The sequence below is a fragment of the Macaca fascicularis genome, chromosome 5 (assembly GCF_037993035.2).
Source record: "Macaca fascicularis isolate 582-1 chromosome 5, T2T-MFA8v1.1".
Classification (NCBI taxonomy): Eukaryota; Metazoa; Chordata; class Mammalia; order Primates; family Cercopithecidae; genus Macaca; species Macaca fascicularis.
This window is the reverse complement of record NC_088379.1, coordinates 191,346,877-191,359,376: the sequence shown is the minus strand read 5'-3', so window position 1 is coordinate 191,359,376 and position 12,500 is coordinate 191,346,877. Positions and strand designations below refer to the sequence as shown.

The window sequence follows — 12,500 nt, the reverse complement described above, 5'->3', positions numbered from 1 at the left end:
TTCCTGTTTCCAGTTTATGTAATAATTTATATCTTGGCCCCTAAATGCTCTTTATAAATACATTTCAGAATTTTATCAGCATTGTCTTTCTAGTTCTTGTTGTTGAAACATCAGTCTTCTCAATAATAGTCCCAAGTGGCCAGGCGCGGTGGCTTCCGCCTGTAATCCCAGCTCTTTGGGAGGCCGAGGCAGGCGGATCATGAGGTCAGGAGACCGAGACCATCCTGGCTAACGCGGTGAAACCCCATCTCTACTAAAAATACAAAAAAAATTAGCCAGGCATGGTGGCAGGCGCCTGTAGTCCCAGCTACTCGGGAGGCTGAGGCAGGAGAATGGCGTGAACCCGGGAGGTGGAGCTTGCAGTGAGCCGAGATGGCGCCACTCACTCCAGCCTGGGCAACAGAGCGAGACTCTGTCTCAAAAAAAACAAAACAAACAAAAAAACAAAAAACAAACAAAAAGTCCCAAGTGCTTTTAATAAGTTATGGTCAAATTAATTAGGAAAGCTAGCTTCCATGCAATGCAGAGAAAAATACAATGCAGAGAAAAAACATATATACAGGAGTATTTTTATTTTACTCATTACCGTAATGTAATTATCAGTTGTAAGCTGAAAGTCTGCTGAGAGTCTGTTCCTGCATCGTATTCTCAGTTTTCCGGGGCCATTGTTACCGATTACCACAGACTTTGTGGCCTAAAACAATGTAGACTTGTCTTGCTGTCGTTCTATAGCTTAGAAGTCCAACCCCTGTGTCTCACAGGGCTAAAATCGTGCGATCAGTAGAGCTGTGTTACCTTCTGCAGCTCCAGGGAAGAACCTGTTTTCCTTCCTGTCCTGGTTTTTAGAGGCTGCCCACATTGTTTGGCTCTTGGTCTCTTCCATCTCTCAGAGACAGCAACACAGCGTTTCACTGACCACCCTTCTGTCAGCAGAGCTCCCCCGGCCGTAACTGGGCAAGTCTCTGTGCTGAAAAGTGGCCCTTATGATTACATTGGGCCCACCCAGATAATCCAGGGAAATCCCTCATCTCAATTTCCTTACCTGCACCGCATCAAGTCCCTTTTGCCAATGTACAGTGACATATTCAACAGGCTCCTGGGATTAGGACGTGCACTGTTTTGAGGGCCAGCCTTCTGCCTACTACATGCATACATATTTACCTTGGCATAGTTATTTTAAAACAATCTGATACACAAACAAAAAGGGAATTTACACAGGAAACAGGCAGAGTCTCCTCTCCTGGTACGTTAGCTCACCAGCGATTCATCCATCTGCAAACAGACAAATTTGCAGGGAAAACAATCAGAACAGGGACAAAACCATTTTTGTTTTAGATTGCATATGTTTCTCCTTCGATTTCCTTTTTTGGGGGACAATGTATGAGTGATTACACAGCCAGAAGAGTGGCGTGCCACAGATCGTAGTCTTGGAATGTCGAGGCTTGCCTGTAAGATGTTAAAATAAGCATCGTTCTGGCCTGACATGATCCATAATTGTAATTGTGAAACAATTTAAAGTTAAAATGTTTTGTCTAAATTGCAATAAAATATGTTTGCATGATTCCTTTGATTAATAGTAACAAATATATAGCTTGATTAGAAAAGTCTCTGAGACACACAATTAACAGTGAGGAGACCACGCATCATTACGTGGTTGTGTTAAAGCCCTCCTCAGTTTGAATTTGAGGTATAATGGTATAATATGAAATTCTGTTTCGTGCACTGTTTTCTAACTAACTGAAGATGTTCCTAATTGACTGCTTTTGTACCTTTTTGCAAGCTTCCCTAGTGACTGTAATGCACCTTGTCAATGCTGTGGTTGACACGGTGAGCACAGAAGGTACAGTTGTAAGTGCTCGTGCTTGTGTCTGTGTCTTGCGGCAGCTGTGCCACGGAGCGCGGCTGCATTGCCTACTGCAATGGTAGGAAAACACAGTTTGTGGTTTTGAGGGGGTTGAGTCCTTTTATTTTATGCAGGTGTGTAGATAAGTAATACGGGTGCTTTGCAAAAAATATTTTGATGTATGTTATGTCTTTGTTGCTTTTTACTATTCATAGTGATTTACACAGACATCAGAAGTAACCATGAGATCTTGAGAGCTTATCTGTAGGTGGTGCAATATAAAAAAAAGTTCAGAAGTAATTTTACCTAAAATGTTTTGAAACAAAAATCCCTCTTCATGTGAACAGGAATAAGACTTGAATAACATAAGGCTTTCATAATTAAACTGTAACTGACTCTTCACTTTTGGTTTTTCCCTGAGTATGGTCAAAGAAAAGGGTGTAGAGCATGGTCAGAGCATATTTTCATATTTAGTTTAGTGAAAATTATTTAATGTGAAGCTTTATCTGCTCAGAGTTGTAAGAAAGGACATTGGCCACCTTCCCCAAATTATTTTAAATTAAAATAGCCCTTTATTAGTGCACTGAAATTCATCACATGGGGAAGGCACAGGCTAGTACTTTTCAAACTGTAATGTGACATCTGGAGGACTGTTAAAAGCCCAATTGCTGCTTCTCAGCACCAGCATTTCTGATCCAATAGGTCTGGGTTGGGACTTGAGAATTTGTATTTTTCACCAGTTCCCAGGTAGCTCTGATGGTACCGGCCTAGAGATCCCACTTGAGAACTGCTTACATCGGCTGTCGAGTACACAGACGTCGCCATCATAGAGCTCGGGGCATCCTTTATGCTCAGACATGACGCTGTCAGGAGGAGGGAGGCGGGAGGATAGCGCTGTGCCCCGTTTGATATCAGGCGGAAGAGGCGGGAGGATAGCGCTGTGCCCCGTTTGATATCAGGTGGAAGAGGCTAGATGCTCCAGTGTTCATCGTTACAGTTACTGATGACGCCTATGCTTCTTTTCCTAAGAAGTACCATGTTTTTACTTGGTGAATCAGAAACATATCTGTATTTTGTCTAGTGAAGTTTTAGTTTTAAACTGATGACCTTCAGTGTTGTAAATATTACTGAAGTTTATAGAAGCAGAATTTCAATAGTTCCTTCATTGCAGTCTTCTTCACTGAAAAATATTTTTTGGCATATCCAAGAAGTGTACATTGAATTTAAAGTTGAAAGGTATTACTTTGAATTTAAATTTGAAAGCTATTACTAGTGCCTAAGTAACAAAAGTTGTTGATCTTTTTTTGTTTAAAGGAATTGGTACGTTTGTTACTAGACTTAAAAATGATTCTGTAGATACATGTTACCTAAATGCTGGCTTATTCAATTTTTTAGAGACACCACAGTCTTTTAAAATTATTGAAATTTCCAGAAGTGAACTATCAAATATTTGTCCCAAATTATAACACTGTTGAATGCATAGAAAGCTTTGTTTGAAAAAATCACTGATGTGACCGTTTTTCCACTGTGATGTCTACTTTTACAGTTATTGATAGTTTCTAACAGTGCTTAACCTGCATTATCCTGTTTAATCCTCATAACAACTCTAAGGGATTTTCACCCCATTTCAAAGAGAGAACCTGAAGGTTAGCCAGGGCCAGGGCAGGCGTCTCATGGCCCTAACTGATAGTGGGATTTACATACATTTAGTTATACTTCCTGCTAGGCTTCTGTGTATAGATGCGGGGCGCTGGCAGAGCAAGTGTAGTTACAGACATGGGGGTTAAGTGTAGCCGTGGTCTCTTTAGGGAATGGCTCACAGTGTAAATATTAAATCATATTCAAACTACATACAGTTTGGAGAGATCTTCAGCTTGTAGACCTGTCTTTAAGTATCTAAGTTTGCCGATGAGTTCCTCTGAATTTAATGTCCTTTGAAGTTGCAATGTGCTATAAAGTGTGCATTATGTAGCTGTAGATGTATTTGGATTATCACCTATGTAATCTGATCAGTTTATATTTTATTAGAGCCTGAGTGTTTTAATTATTCCTAAGAAAATTCTGTGTTTTCAGGCAGTGATTGTCAGAAACAAGGAAAAGAAAATAATATTTGAGTTTTCTAGCCAAATCTCTGGTTCATCATTCCTCGGTCTTTTTCCTCCACTTCCATATTCCATTTTATTTGTGGTACATACGTTTCTCAGCCATTTGGAATTGTCGTAGATACTGGCGTAAGGACGTGTTGTATGGCTGATTGGTCCTTTGTAAGCAGTTTTCATTGTTCTGTGTACTTACCTTTATTGCCTTTTCAGCGGTCTGTTTTAATTACAAATGTTTTCTTTTTTTTCTACTCTGCCACCAAAAGAATCTTTGGCTGCTCCTGACCTCAGCAAATCAAGAGGTGACTTATGCATGCCAGTTATTCATTGATATTCACTAAAAACAATGGGTCAAGCCTTGCCCCAGTGCCAACTGACTCACTGGGTCGCCCAGCGTTTGCAGCAGTAACTAAGTACACGGCCGCATGTGTGTGCGCTTTGCATTCAAAGCACGGATTGCCTAACCTTCTCCCGCCTCTCCGAGGATTTTTTTAAATCCTAAGGAGGAAAAAAAAAAACTATTCCAAAATTGGAAGTTTTTTTTTTTTAATAGTGATGCTTTATATAGTCCAAAAGGATCACAGTCCTTTTGAAAGTAACACAGATTGTTACAGTGTATCAGAGGCTGTGTTATAATCTTGCAATGCTTGTTCAATTGTATTTTGCTTGAATTGGGGGCATGCTTTGATATATACCTATATTAAGTTAATTTGTTGTCTGAGGGCTAATGAAAAATAGTAATTTTAATATTAAACTTGCTACATTATTATGAAGGCAGCTTCTTTTCTCAACTTCAGCATGTTAAAGATTACTTTTATTCCTTTAAAAAGTTGCATTGGCTGGGCCTGATGGCTCAGGCCTGTAATCCCAGCACTTTGGGAAGCTGAGTTGGCAAGATTGCTTGTGGCCGGGAGTTTAAGACCAGCCTGGGCAACATAGTGAGACCGTGTCTCTACAAGAACTAGAAATGGAAGTTTTTTTAAGTTGCATTGATCAGTATTTTTTAGTGAGTAGTAGTGCAGATCAAGTGACACTGGGTAGTTCGCTAATGTCCTAAGACTGAATCAATACTTCTCTTCCTATAGAGCAATGGGTTCTACATTACAGAAGAAAAGTTAAAAGGCTGGTTAGAATCATTTGTGGAAACATGTATATAATTTAGATGCTAGCATCCCATTTCTCTTAGGACTCCTTTTGTTTCCGTGAATGTTAAGTTGTGTACATAAAACTGTAAGTCCACATTTTAGAAATCGAGCCTAGGTCATAGGGTCTTTAAACTGGAGTGGTTGGGGGATGTCTTCAAAGCAAAGACGAGGAATTTCCACTGGTGAACTTTGAATGGAGGCAGAAATGCAGTTGTGTCTTTGATACACTGAGCTCTTTCCATGGCACAAAAGCTCAGGAGAAAACACACTGACATCTCATTTCTTGTCTACCAAGGGTATCACTGGGATACATCAGATTGGATGCCAAGCGTTCCTCTGCCGGACATACAGGAGTTCCCCAACTATGAGGTGATTGATGAGCAGACACCCCTGTACTCGGGAGATCCGAACGCCATCGATACGGACTATTACCCTGGGGGCTACGACATCGAAAGTGATTTTCCTCCACCCCCCGAAGACTTCCCCGCCGCCGACGAGCTGCCACCGTTACCGCCCGAATTCGGCGATCAGTTTGAGTCCATCCACCCTCCTAGAGACATGCCTGCCGCGGGTAGCTTGGGTTCTTCATCAAGAAACCGGCAGAGGTTCACCTTGAATCAGTATTTGCCCAATTTTTATCCCCTCGATATGTCTGAACCTCAAACAAAAGGCACTGGTGAGAATAGTACTTGTAGAGAATCCCATGCCCCTTACCCGCCAGGGTATCAAAGACACTTGGAGGTGCCCACTGTCGAGAGCGTGCCCATGTCCGTGTATGCCTCCACGGCCTCCTGCTCCGACGTGTTGGCCTGCTGCGAAGTGGAGTCCGAGGTGATGATGAGTGACTATGAGAGCGGGGACGACGGCCACTTTGAAGAGGTGACGATCCCGCCTCTGGATTCCCAGCAGCACACGGAAGTCTGACTCTCAACTCCCCTCAAAGTGCCTGATTTTAGTGAACCTAGAGATGATAGGAGCATCCGCGTTGCTCTTGCAGCAGTGCTCCCAGGCTTTTTTCGGTGAGCTGAATGGCCATGGCTGCGCTGGGTCCCGCGCCTCTGGACGTGCTGGCCATTTCCAGTGTCCCGACTACTGTCATCGTGAGGTTTCCATCGGCTGTGCCATTTCCCAACATCTTTTGGGATTTACATCTGTCTGTGTTAAAATAGTGAAACGAAAATCAGTCCTGTCCTCTGTCGTCAGCATGATTCATGTATTTATATAGATTTGATTATTTTAATTTTCCTGTCTCTCTTTTTTTGTAAATTTTATGTACAGATTTGATTTTTCATAGTTTTAACTAGATTTCCAAGATATTTTGTGCATTTGTTTCAACTGAATTTTGGTGGTGTTAGTGCCATTATCTAGCACCCTGATTTTTTTTTTTTTTTTTTACTATAACCAGGGTTTCACTCTGTCTTTTCCCTTTTCCCACTGAAGTATGACATTTTGTTGGTCCATTTCAGTGCATTTCTAGCTGTACATAGGATGAGGGAGTGATATGATACATGAACATGTCTTACATGGGTTGCTGTATTTAGAATTATAAACATTTTTCATTATTGGAAAGTGTAACGGGGACCTTCTGCATACCTGTTTAGAGCCAAATCCACCATGACACAGTTTTTATAGTGTCTGTATATTTGTGATGCAATGGTCTTGTAAAGGTTTTTAATGAAAACTACCATTAGCCAGTCTTTCTTACTGACAATAAATTATTAATAAAATCCATGAGCTTTACTGCCTCTGTTTCCTTCCCACTGATCCTCCTGTTCAGGATTCCGTGGCTGAGTTGAGAGAGAAGAATGGATGAATGGAAGGTTGGATATTGATGTGTTTGCTTGTGGTGGACGAGGCGTAAAGGTTCGTGAACATCCTCTCTACCCTGACCAAAAGCCAGGCTGTCCACGCGGAGCTGGCCACCAGGTGGCGGTATAGAGCTACTTGATAAGGCTCAAAACTATAGCCACAAAAGTAAAAAGCGTAACTTTTTACTATTTTTAAACAAAACCAAGAAAATTTTATATTTTTAATTAGTATGAATTTATTGGTTGTAATTTTAATGCTTACATGTTTTTCACCTTTGTCAATGTTTTGTATCAAAAACAGTCTCTATGAAGCATGCCTTTCTGTTGTCAACTTACACAGTACTCTATGATTTAATGTGAGATCCAGAAGCTATTTTTTGTATATTTTTATACAGTCAAAATCCATCCCTACTTCCAACATATTTCTTGAGTACTCACTATGTGCCACCATGATATGAATGACAAAGAATTAAGCTTTCTTAGAACTTCGGAGAAACATGTTTTCCCTTTAAGTAAATGCCTTTATTTTTATCAAATAATGTAAATACATAGTTTAAAAACATCAAAGAGAGCTAAAATATATACAATAAAACAGCAGTCCCATGCAACCTGCTGTACCCACTTATAACTCCTTAAGCTGTTTTTCTCATTCTTCCTTTCCTATTTTCAAATGTGTATATTATTCTTTCTTGAGTCACTAAATTTAGAAATTGCCTAGTGACTCCCTATGATGTTGGAGGAAGACCATGTAACCTAATAGACCTCCATTGATCTTGTTTTCCTACATTAGTTATAATGTAATTAGTGTTACACATACAGTGTTTCCATTATTTTGATTATGTAAGTATTCACTGCTGTGCCAAGCAGTACACTGTGCCAAGCAGTTTATTTTCATTTACTTAGCAACGTTTTTTTAACAATTGTCTTTTTATTTTACTCATTTTTTAAACTTGTGACTATTCATGTATTCAGAAAACATTTTCCCTCAACAGTACTATATTATTTTGCCTGAACAGACAGACAAAAAACTTCTGCCATCTTGGAGTTTACATGTGGTGGGGACAGGTGGTAGAGGAGATGATCAGGAAATACATGGTAGTGTTTAGAGTAGTGAGTGCTGAGAAGAGAGACTGAGGAAGGAATATGTGACATTGTGATGGGAAGGGACAGGGAAGGGGTTGCGATGGGAAGGGACATTCTGAGAAGACAGGAGGCCTCAGTGGCGAGCGGCATTTGAGTCCAACCCTGAAGTTGATGAGGAAGAATACCGTATGTTTCTCTGGGGAGTGTTCCAAGCAGAGAGATTAGCTACTGCTGTAAAGGGAGGAGTGTGAAAGCGCCCAAGAAAAACACAAGTGCAGCCTCTCATGTATATGGTCAAAGCGGGAAGTCTGTCCGCTCCTTTTTTCCCCTTGGACATTCTCCTCAGGGAGCCCCTCAGCTTGGTGGCCCAGACTCCATTTTTTTGTTCTCTTTGGCATCTATAGTTGTTCCAGAATATTCTCCTTACCAGGGACTCTATAATTTTCTCTTGGCCTAACTCTTGTTTTGATAGAGCATATCCCATTATTGTCTGAGAAAGAGTTGCATGGGAAGTAATTTTTTGTGACAGTCTTTCTGAAAGTGTCTTTATTCTACTCTTGATAGCTAGGGTGTCAATTTCTGTTTGGAGGTAAATTACATTCAGAATCTTGAAGTCATGGAACCCACTGTCTTCCGGCTTCAAATGTTAACATTGAAAAGTTCAGTGTCATTCCTATTCCCAGTTGATTATTCGTGGCCTAATATTACTCTCACAAATCTTTGGAGATACTCTTTTGGGGACATGCTACTTCTCTACAACATTGTGAGATGTCCTGGTGATGTAGCTCAGCGTGGGCCTTTTCCAGGGGTTGCGACTCAGTTTTACCATGAAAACCCATCTTGTGGGGACTTTTCTTGTGTTATTTCTTTGATCATTTCTTTCCCTCTGCTTTCTCAGTTCTTTTTTTAATTCTCAAAGGAGGTGATCTCAGTTCTGTTGTCAAGACTCGTAACTCTAGGTTGCTTGACTTGCTAAATTCTCTCATTTTTTTATTGAATTCCTATTGTCCCTCTTTGTTTTGTTCCCCTTCTGGGGTTCATTCTACTTTTGTCTTCAGTTCCTTCTGGTGTCATTTTTAATGTTTAAGAGACTGGTCTGGTCCTGATTGTCCTTTTGCTATATTATTATTCCTGTGTCGGAGCTCCCTAGTATCTCATTTTTGCTAACTGTATTTTAGAATAAATCCTTCCATTTTGCCTGGTTTTCTCCTGGGCTGCTTCTAAACATTCCTTTCAGGAGGCCTTGCTCTGTTTTCACCTTGCAGGCTCTCCTCTGGCTTGACTTCAGCCTGATGAGGCACTCAAGCTGACCGAAAGCTGCAGGTATGCTCCTTACTTAGCTCCCGGACTTCTCTGTGGCATTGTGGGCCAGCTTGCTTTGTCAGATTCTTTGTCTTGTCTTTGAAGAGTTTCAGTTTCTCCCGAGGAAGGACCTTCTGTTTCCAGCCTGGAAAATATCATTGCTCTTATTTTGAAGTTGGCCAGATAAGGGGACTGGGGATTTGTCATTCCCTTAGTCCTCTAGTTCTGGCTTGCGAGAACATTCCTGCTTCTTTCTCCTTGTCTATTTTATCATCGAGGTGGCTCTGGATAAAGCTGAGAATCTGCATTCTGACAGCTTGAACACAGTTCAGACAGCATCGCTGCCACTCGCCCCATTCTTCACTACCTTCCGTGTGTCACAAAGGGGCCTGTTGCCGTGGCCTCAGGCTCTGCTGCCCAGTCCTTTGCTAATCTGCTGTAGCGTGGTTTACAGTTAACAACGCCTCTTAAATGCATTGAAAATGGAATTGCTTTTTAACGTTTTCCCCCATGTCCTGTTTCAGATTCATTTTCCTTTTTTAAAATAATGTTTTATTTACTTAAACATTTATTGTTTGATTGATTTTCAGGAGAAGAAAGGGGCAGAATGCAGCCCTCTGCCATCTGGACTTGGAAGCCCAGAATGTGCTGGCACCACCAGTTTCCAGTATTTGGAAGAACATTGGGATATCAGTGTTCTATTGCTCTACAGCACATAACCATACCCTTAGCGGCTTAAAATCACCCCCATTTATTACTTCTCATTGCATAGATCAAAACCCCCGGGCATGGCCTGGCCAGGTTTTCTGCTCAGCTTCTCACAAGGCTGGAATCAAGCTGTCAGCTAGGCTGTGGTTTCATCTGAGGCTGGGGAGCTCGTGAGGTTCTTGGCAGAATTCAGTCCCATGCAGTTGTAGAACTGGTCTCATTTTCTTGCTAACTGTGGGACAGAAGTTCCCTGTTTCTTGCTGGCTGTCCCCGCTTTTTTTTTTTTTTTTTTTTTTTTTTTTTTTCCTTCCTGAGATGGAGTCGGCTGTCGCCCAGGCTGGAGTGCAGTGGAACAATCTTGGCTTACCGCAACTTCTGCCTCCCAGGTTCAAGCAATTCTCCTGCCTCAGCCTCCCGAGTAGCTGGGATTACAGGCGTGCAACACCGTGCCCAGCTAATTTTTGTATTTTTAGTAGAGACGGGGTTTCACCATGTTGACAGGCTAGTATTGAACTCCTGACCTCAGATAATCCACCTGCCTCAGCCTCCCAAAGTGCTGGGATTACAGGCATGAGCCACCACGCCTGGCCCATCCCCACCTTCTTGACAGCTTCTCTTGAGTCAGGTCCTAGCTCCTCGGCCCTTTCACATGGTAGCTACATCTTCACCTGCTTCCTGACCTCAGGAAGGGCAATCCCTTGTTAAAGGCTCACATGATTTGGTCAGGTTCTCACCCAGGAGATAACTAAAAGTCAGCTGGTTAGTAACCTAGCCATGGGAATTCCCATCACATTCACAAATCCCATTCACCTTCAGGGGGGATTACACCATGTACCCCAGGACGGGGGTAGGTGGGTTCTCTGAGGCCATCTTAGACTTCTGCCTACCAAAACCGGCACTGTTTGTTGGTTTTTGGTTTTGTTTTTTGTTGGTTTTTTTGTTTGTTTTCTTGTTTATTTTTTGTTTTTTGAGACGGAGTTTCACTCCTGTTGCCCAGGCTGGAGTGCAATGGCGCAATCTCGGCTCACCGCAACCTCCGCCTCCCGGGTTCAAGTGATTCTCCTCCCTCAGCCTCCCGAGTAGCTGGGATTACAGGCATGTACCACCATGCCTGGCTAATTTTGTATTTTTAGTAGAGATGGGGTTTCTCCATATTGGTCAGGCTGGTCTCGAACTCATGACCTCAGGTGATCTGCCTACCTCGGCCTCCCAAAGTGCTAGGATTACAGGCATGAGCCACCGTGTCTGGCTGGTTTTTGTTTTTTTCTAAGGGATAATTCCCTTATTTAGCAGAATCATTTTTAAGAAGTTTAAGGTTTTAAAATGCCTAAACATAAATGTTATAAAAGATTTAAATATCTTTAATCCCTTGGGGGAAATGGGGAAATGTTGGTTAAAGGTTACAAACTTTAAATTACAAGAGGAACGAGTTCTGATGTCCCTGGGTTTCACCTGGATTCTATGAGACACACACACACTAGATTTCAAAACCACTTACTATTTGTTACAATCTTTATTTGGAACCCTTGGAAATTATGGTTCAGCTTAAAAGAAAAGATATACGGGTTAAATATCCATTAGAAAAAAGGCTAGTACATATTTAAACTTTTAAGTTTCTATTTTTCTTAATTCTACCTCTAAAATTTTGGGGGTTTTTTTGTTTGTTTTTGTTTTTGTCTGATGGGAAGAATAAACTGAAGTGATTGTGCATGTCACGTTCATTTTTATTCTAGAGCGTGTGGAGCCATCCTACTCAACCTGCTGAAAAGTGAGGTAGACTTTGCCACTGCCTAGAAACAGCAAATGTTTTTCCAGAAGCTGCATTAGCCTTTGGGGGCCACTTTTTATTGGGGGACCCACCCTAATATTTCCACATAGGTTCTTTCTATTTTCCATAAGTGTTGGCTGGCTGAGAAATAAAGAGAGACAGTACAAAGAGAGGAATTTTACAGTTGGGCTGCCAGGGGTGACATCACATATCGGTAGGCCTGTGATGCCCACCTGAGCCTCAAACCAGCAAGTTTTTATTAACGGTTTTAAAAAGGGGAAGGCTGTAAGCACAGGGAGTAGGTACAAAGATCACATGCTTCAAAGGGCAAAAAACAGAACTACTAATAAGGATCTAACGAAGCTCACATGCTTCTGAGGGAACAGGACAAAGGGCAAAAGCAAAACTACTAATAAGGGTCCAACAAAGATCACAGGCAAAGGGCAAAAGCAGAACTACTGATAAGGGTCTATGTTCAGTATTGTGCATGTATTGTCTTGATAAACATCTTAAATAACAGTAAACAGGGTTTGAGAGCAGCAAACTGGTCTGACCACAAATTTACCAGAGTGGAGTTTCCCAACCCTAGTAAGCCTGAGGGTATGGCAGGAGACCAGGGCGTATCTCAGTCCTTATCTCAACTGCACAAGACAGACATTCCCAGAGCGGCCGTTTATAGACCTCCCCACAGGAATGCATTCCTTTCCCAGGGTACTAATATTAACATTCCTTGCTAGGAAAATA

The 12,500-nt window shown here is 41.6% G+C and overlaps 1 protein-coding gene across 9 annotated transcripts in view; it reads left to right on the top strand.

Moving 5' to 3' along the window:
* The window catches only part of FAT1 (FAT atypical cadherin 1), a 142,430-nt gene extending 135,612 nt beyond the window's left edge, over nucleotides 1–6,818 (top strand). For 4 of the 9 annotated variants that reach the window (XR_012435284.1, XM_005556489.4, XM_065545781.1 and 1 more), the window contains 3 exons: nucleotides 1,781–1,840; nucleotides 4,209–4,244; nucleotides 5,383–6,818. Coding sequence is in view for 6 of the 9 variants with exons in the window: in XM_005556489.4 (XP_005556546.3) it covers nucleotides 1,781–1,840; nucleotides 4,209–4,244; nucleotides 5,383–6,011 (725 nt within the window). In the remaining 3 variants the exon portion in view is untranslated. The remainder of the gene's footprint in view (nucleotides 1–1,780; nucleotides 1,841–4,208; nucleotides 4,245–5,382) is intronic. The other 5 variants (XR_012435283.1, XM_074040906.1, XR_012435285.1 and 2 more) reach the window with 3 other exon arrangements.
* The last annotated feature ends 5,682 nt before the right edge of the window (nucleotides 6,819–12,500 follow it).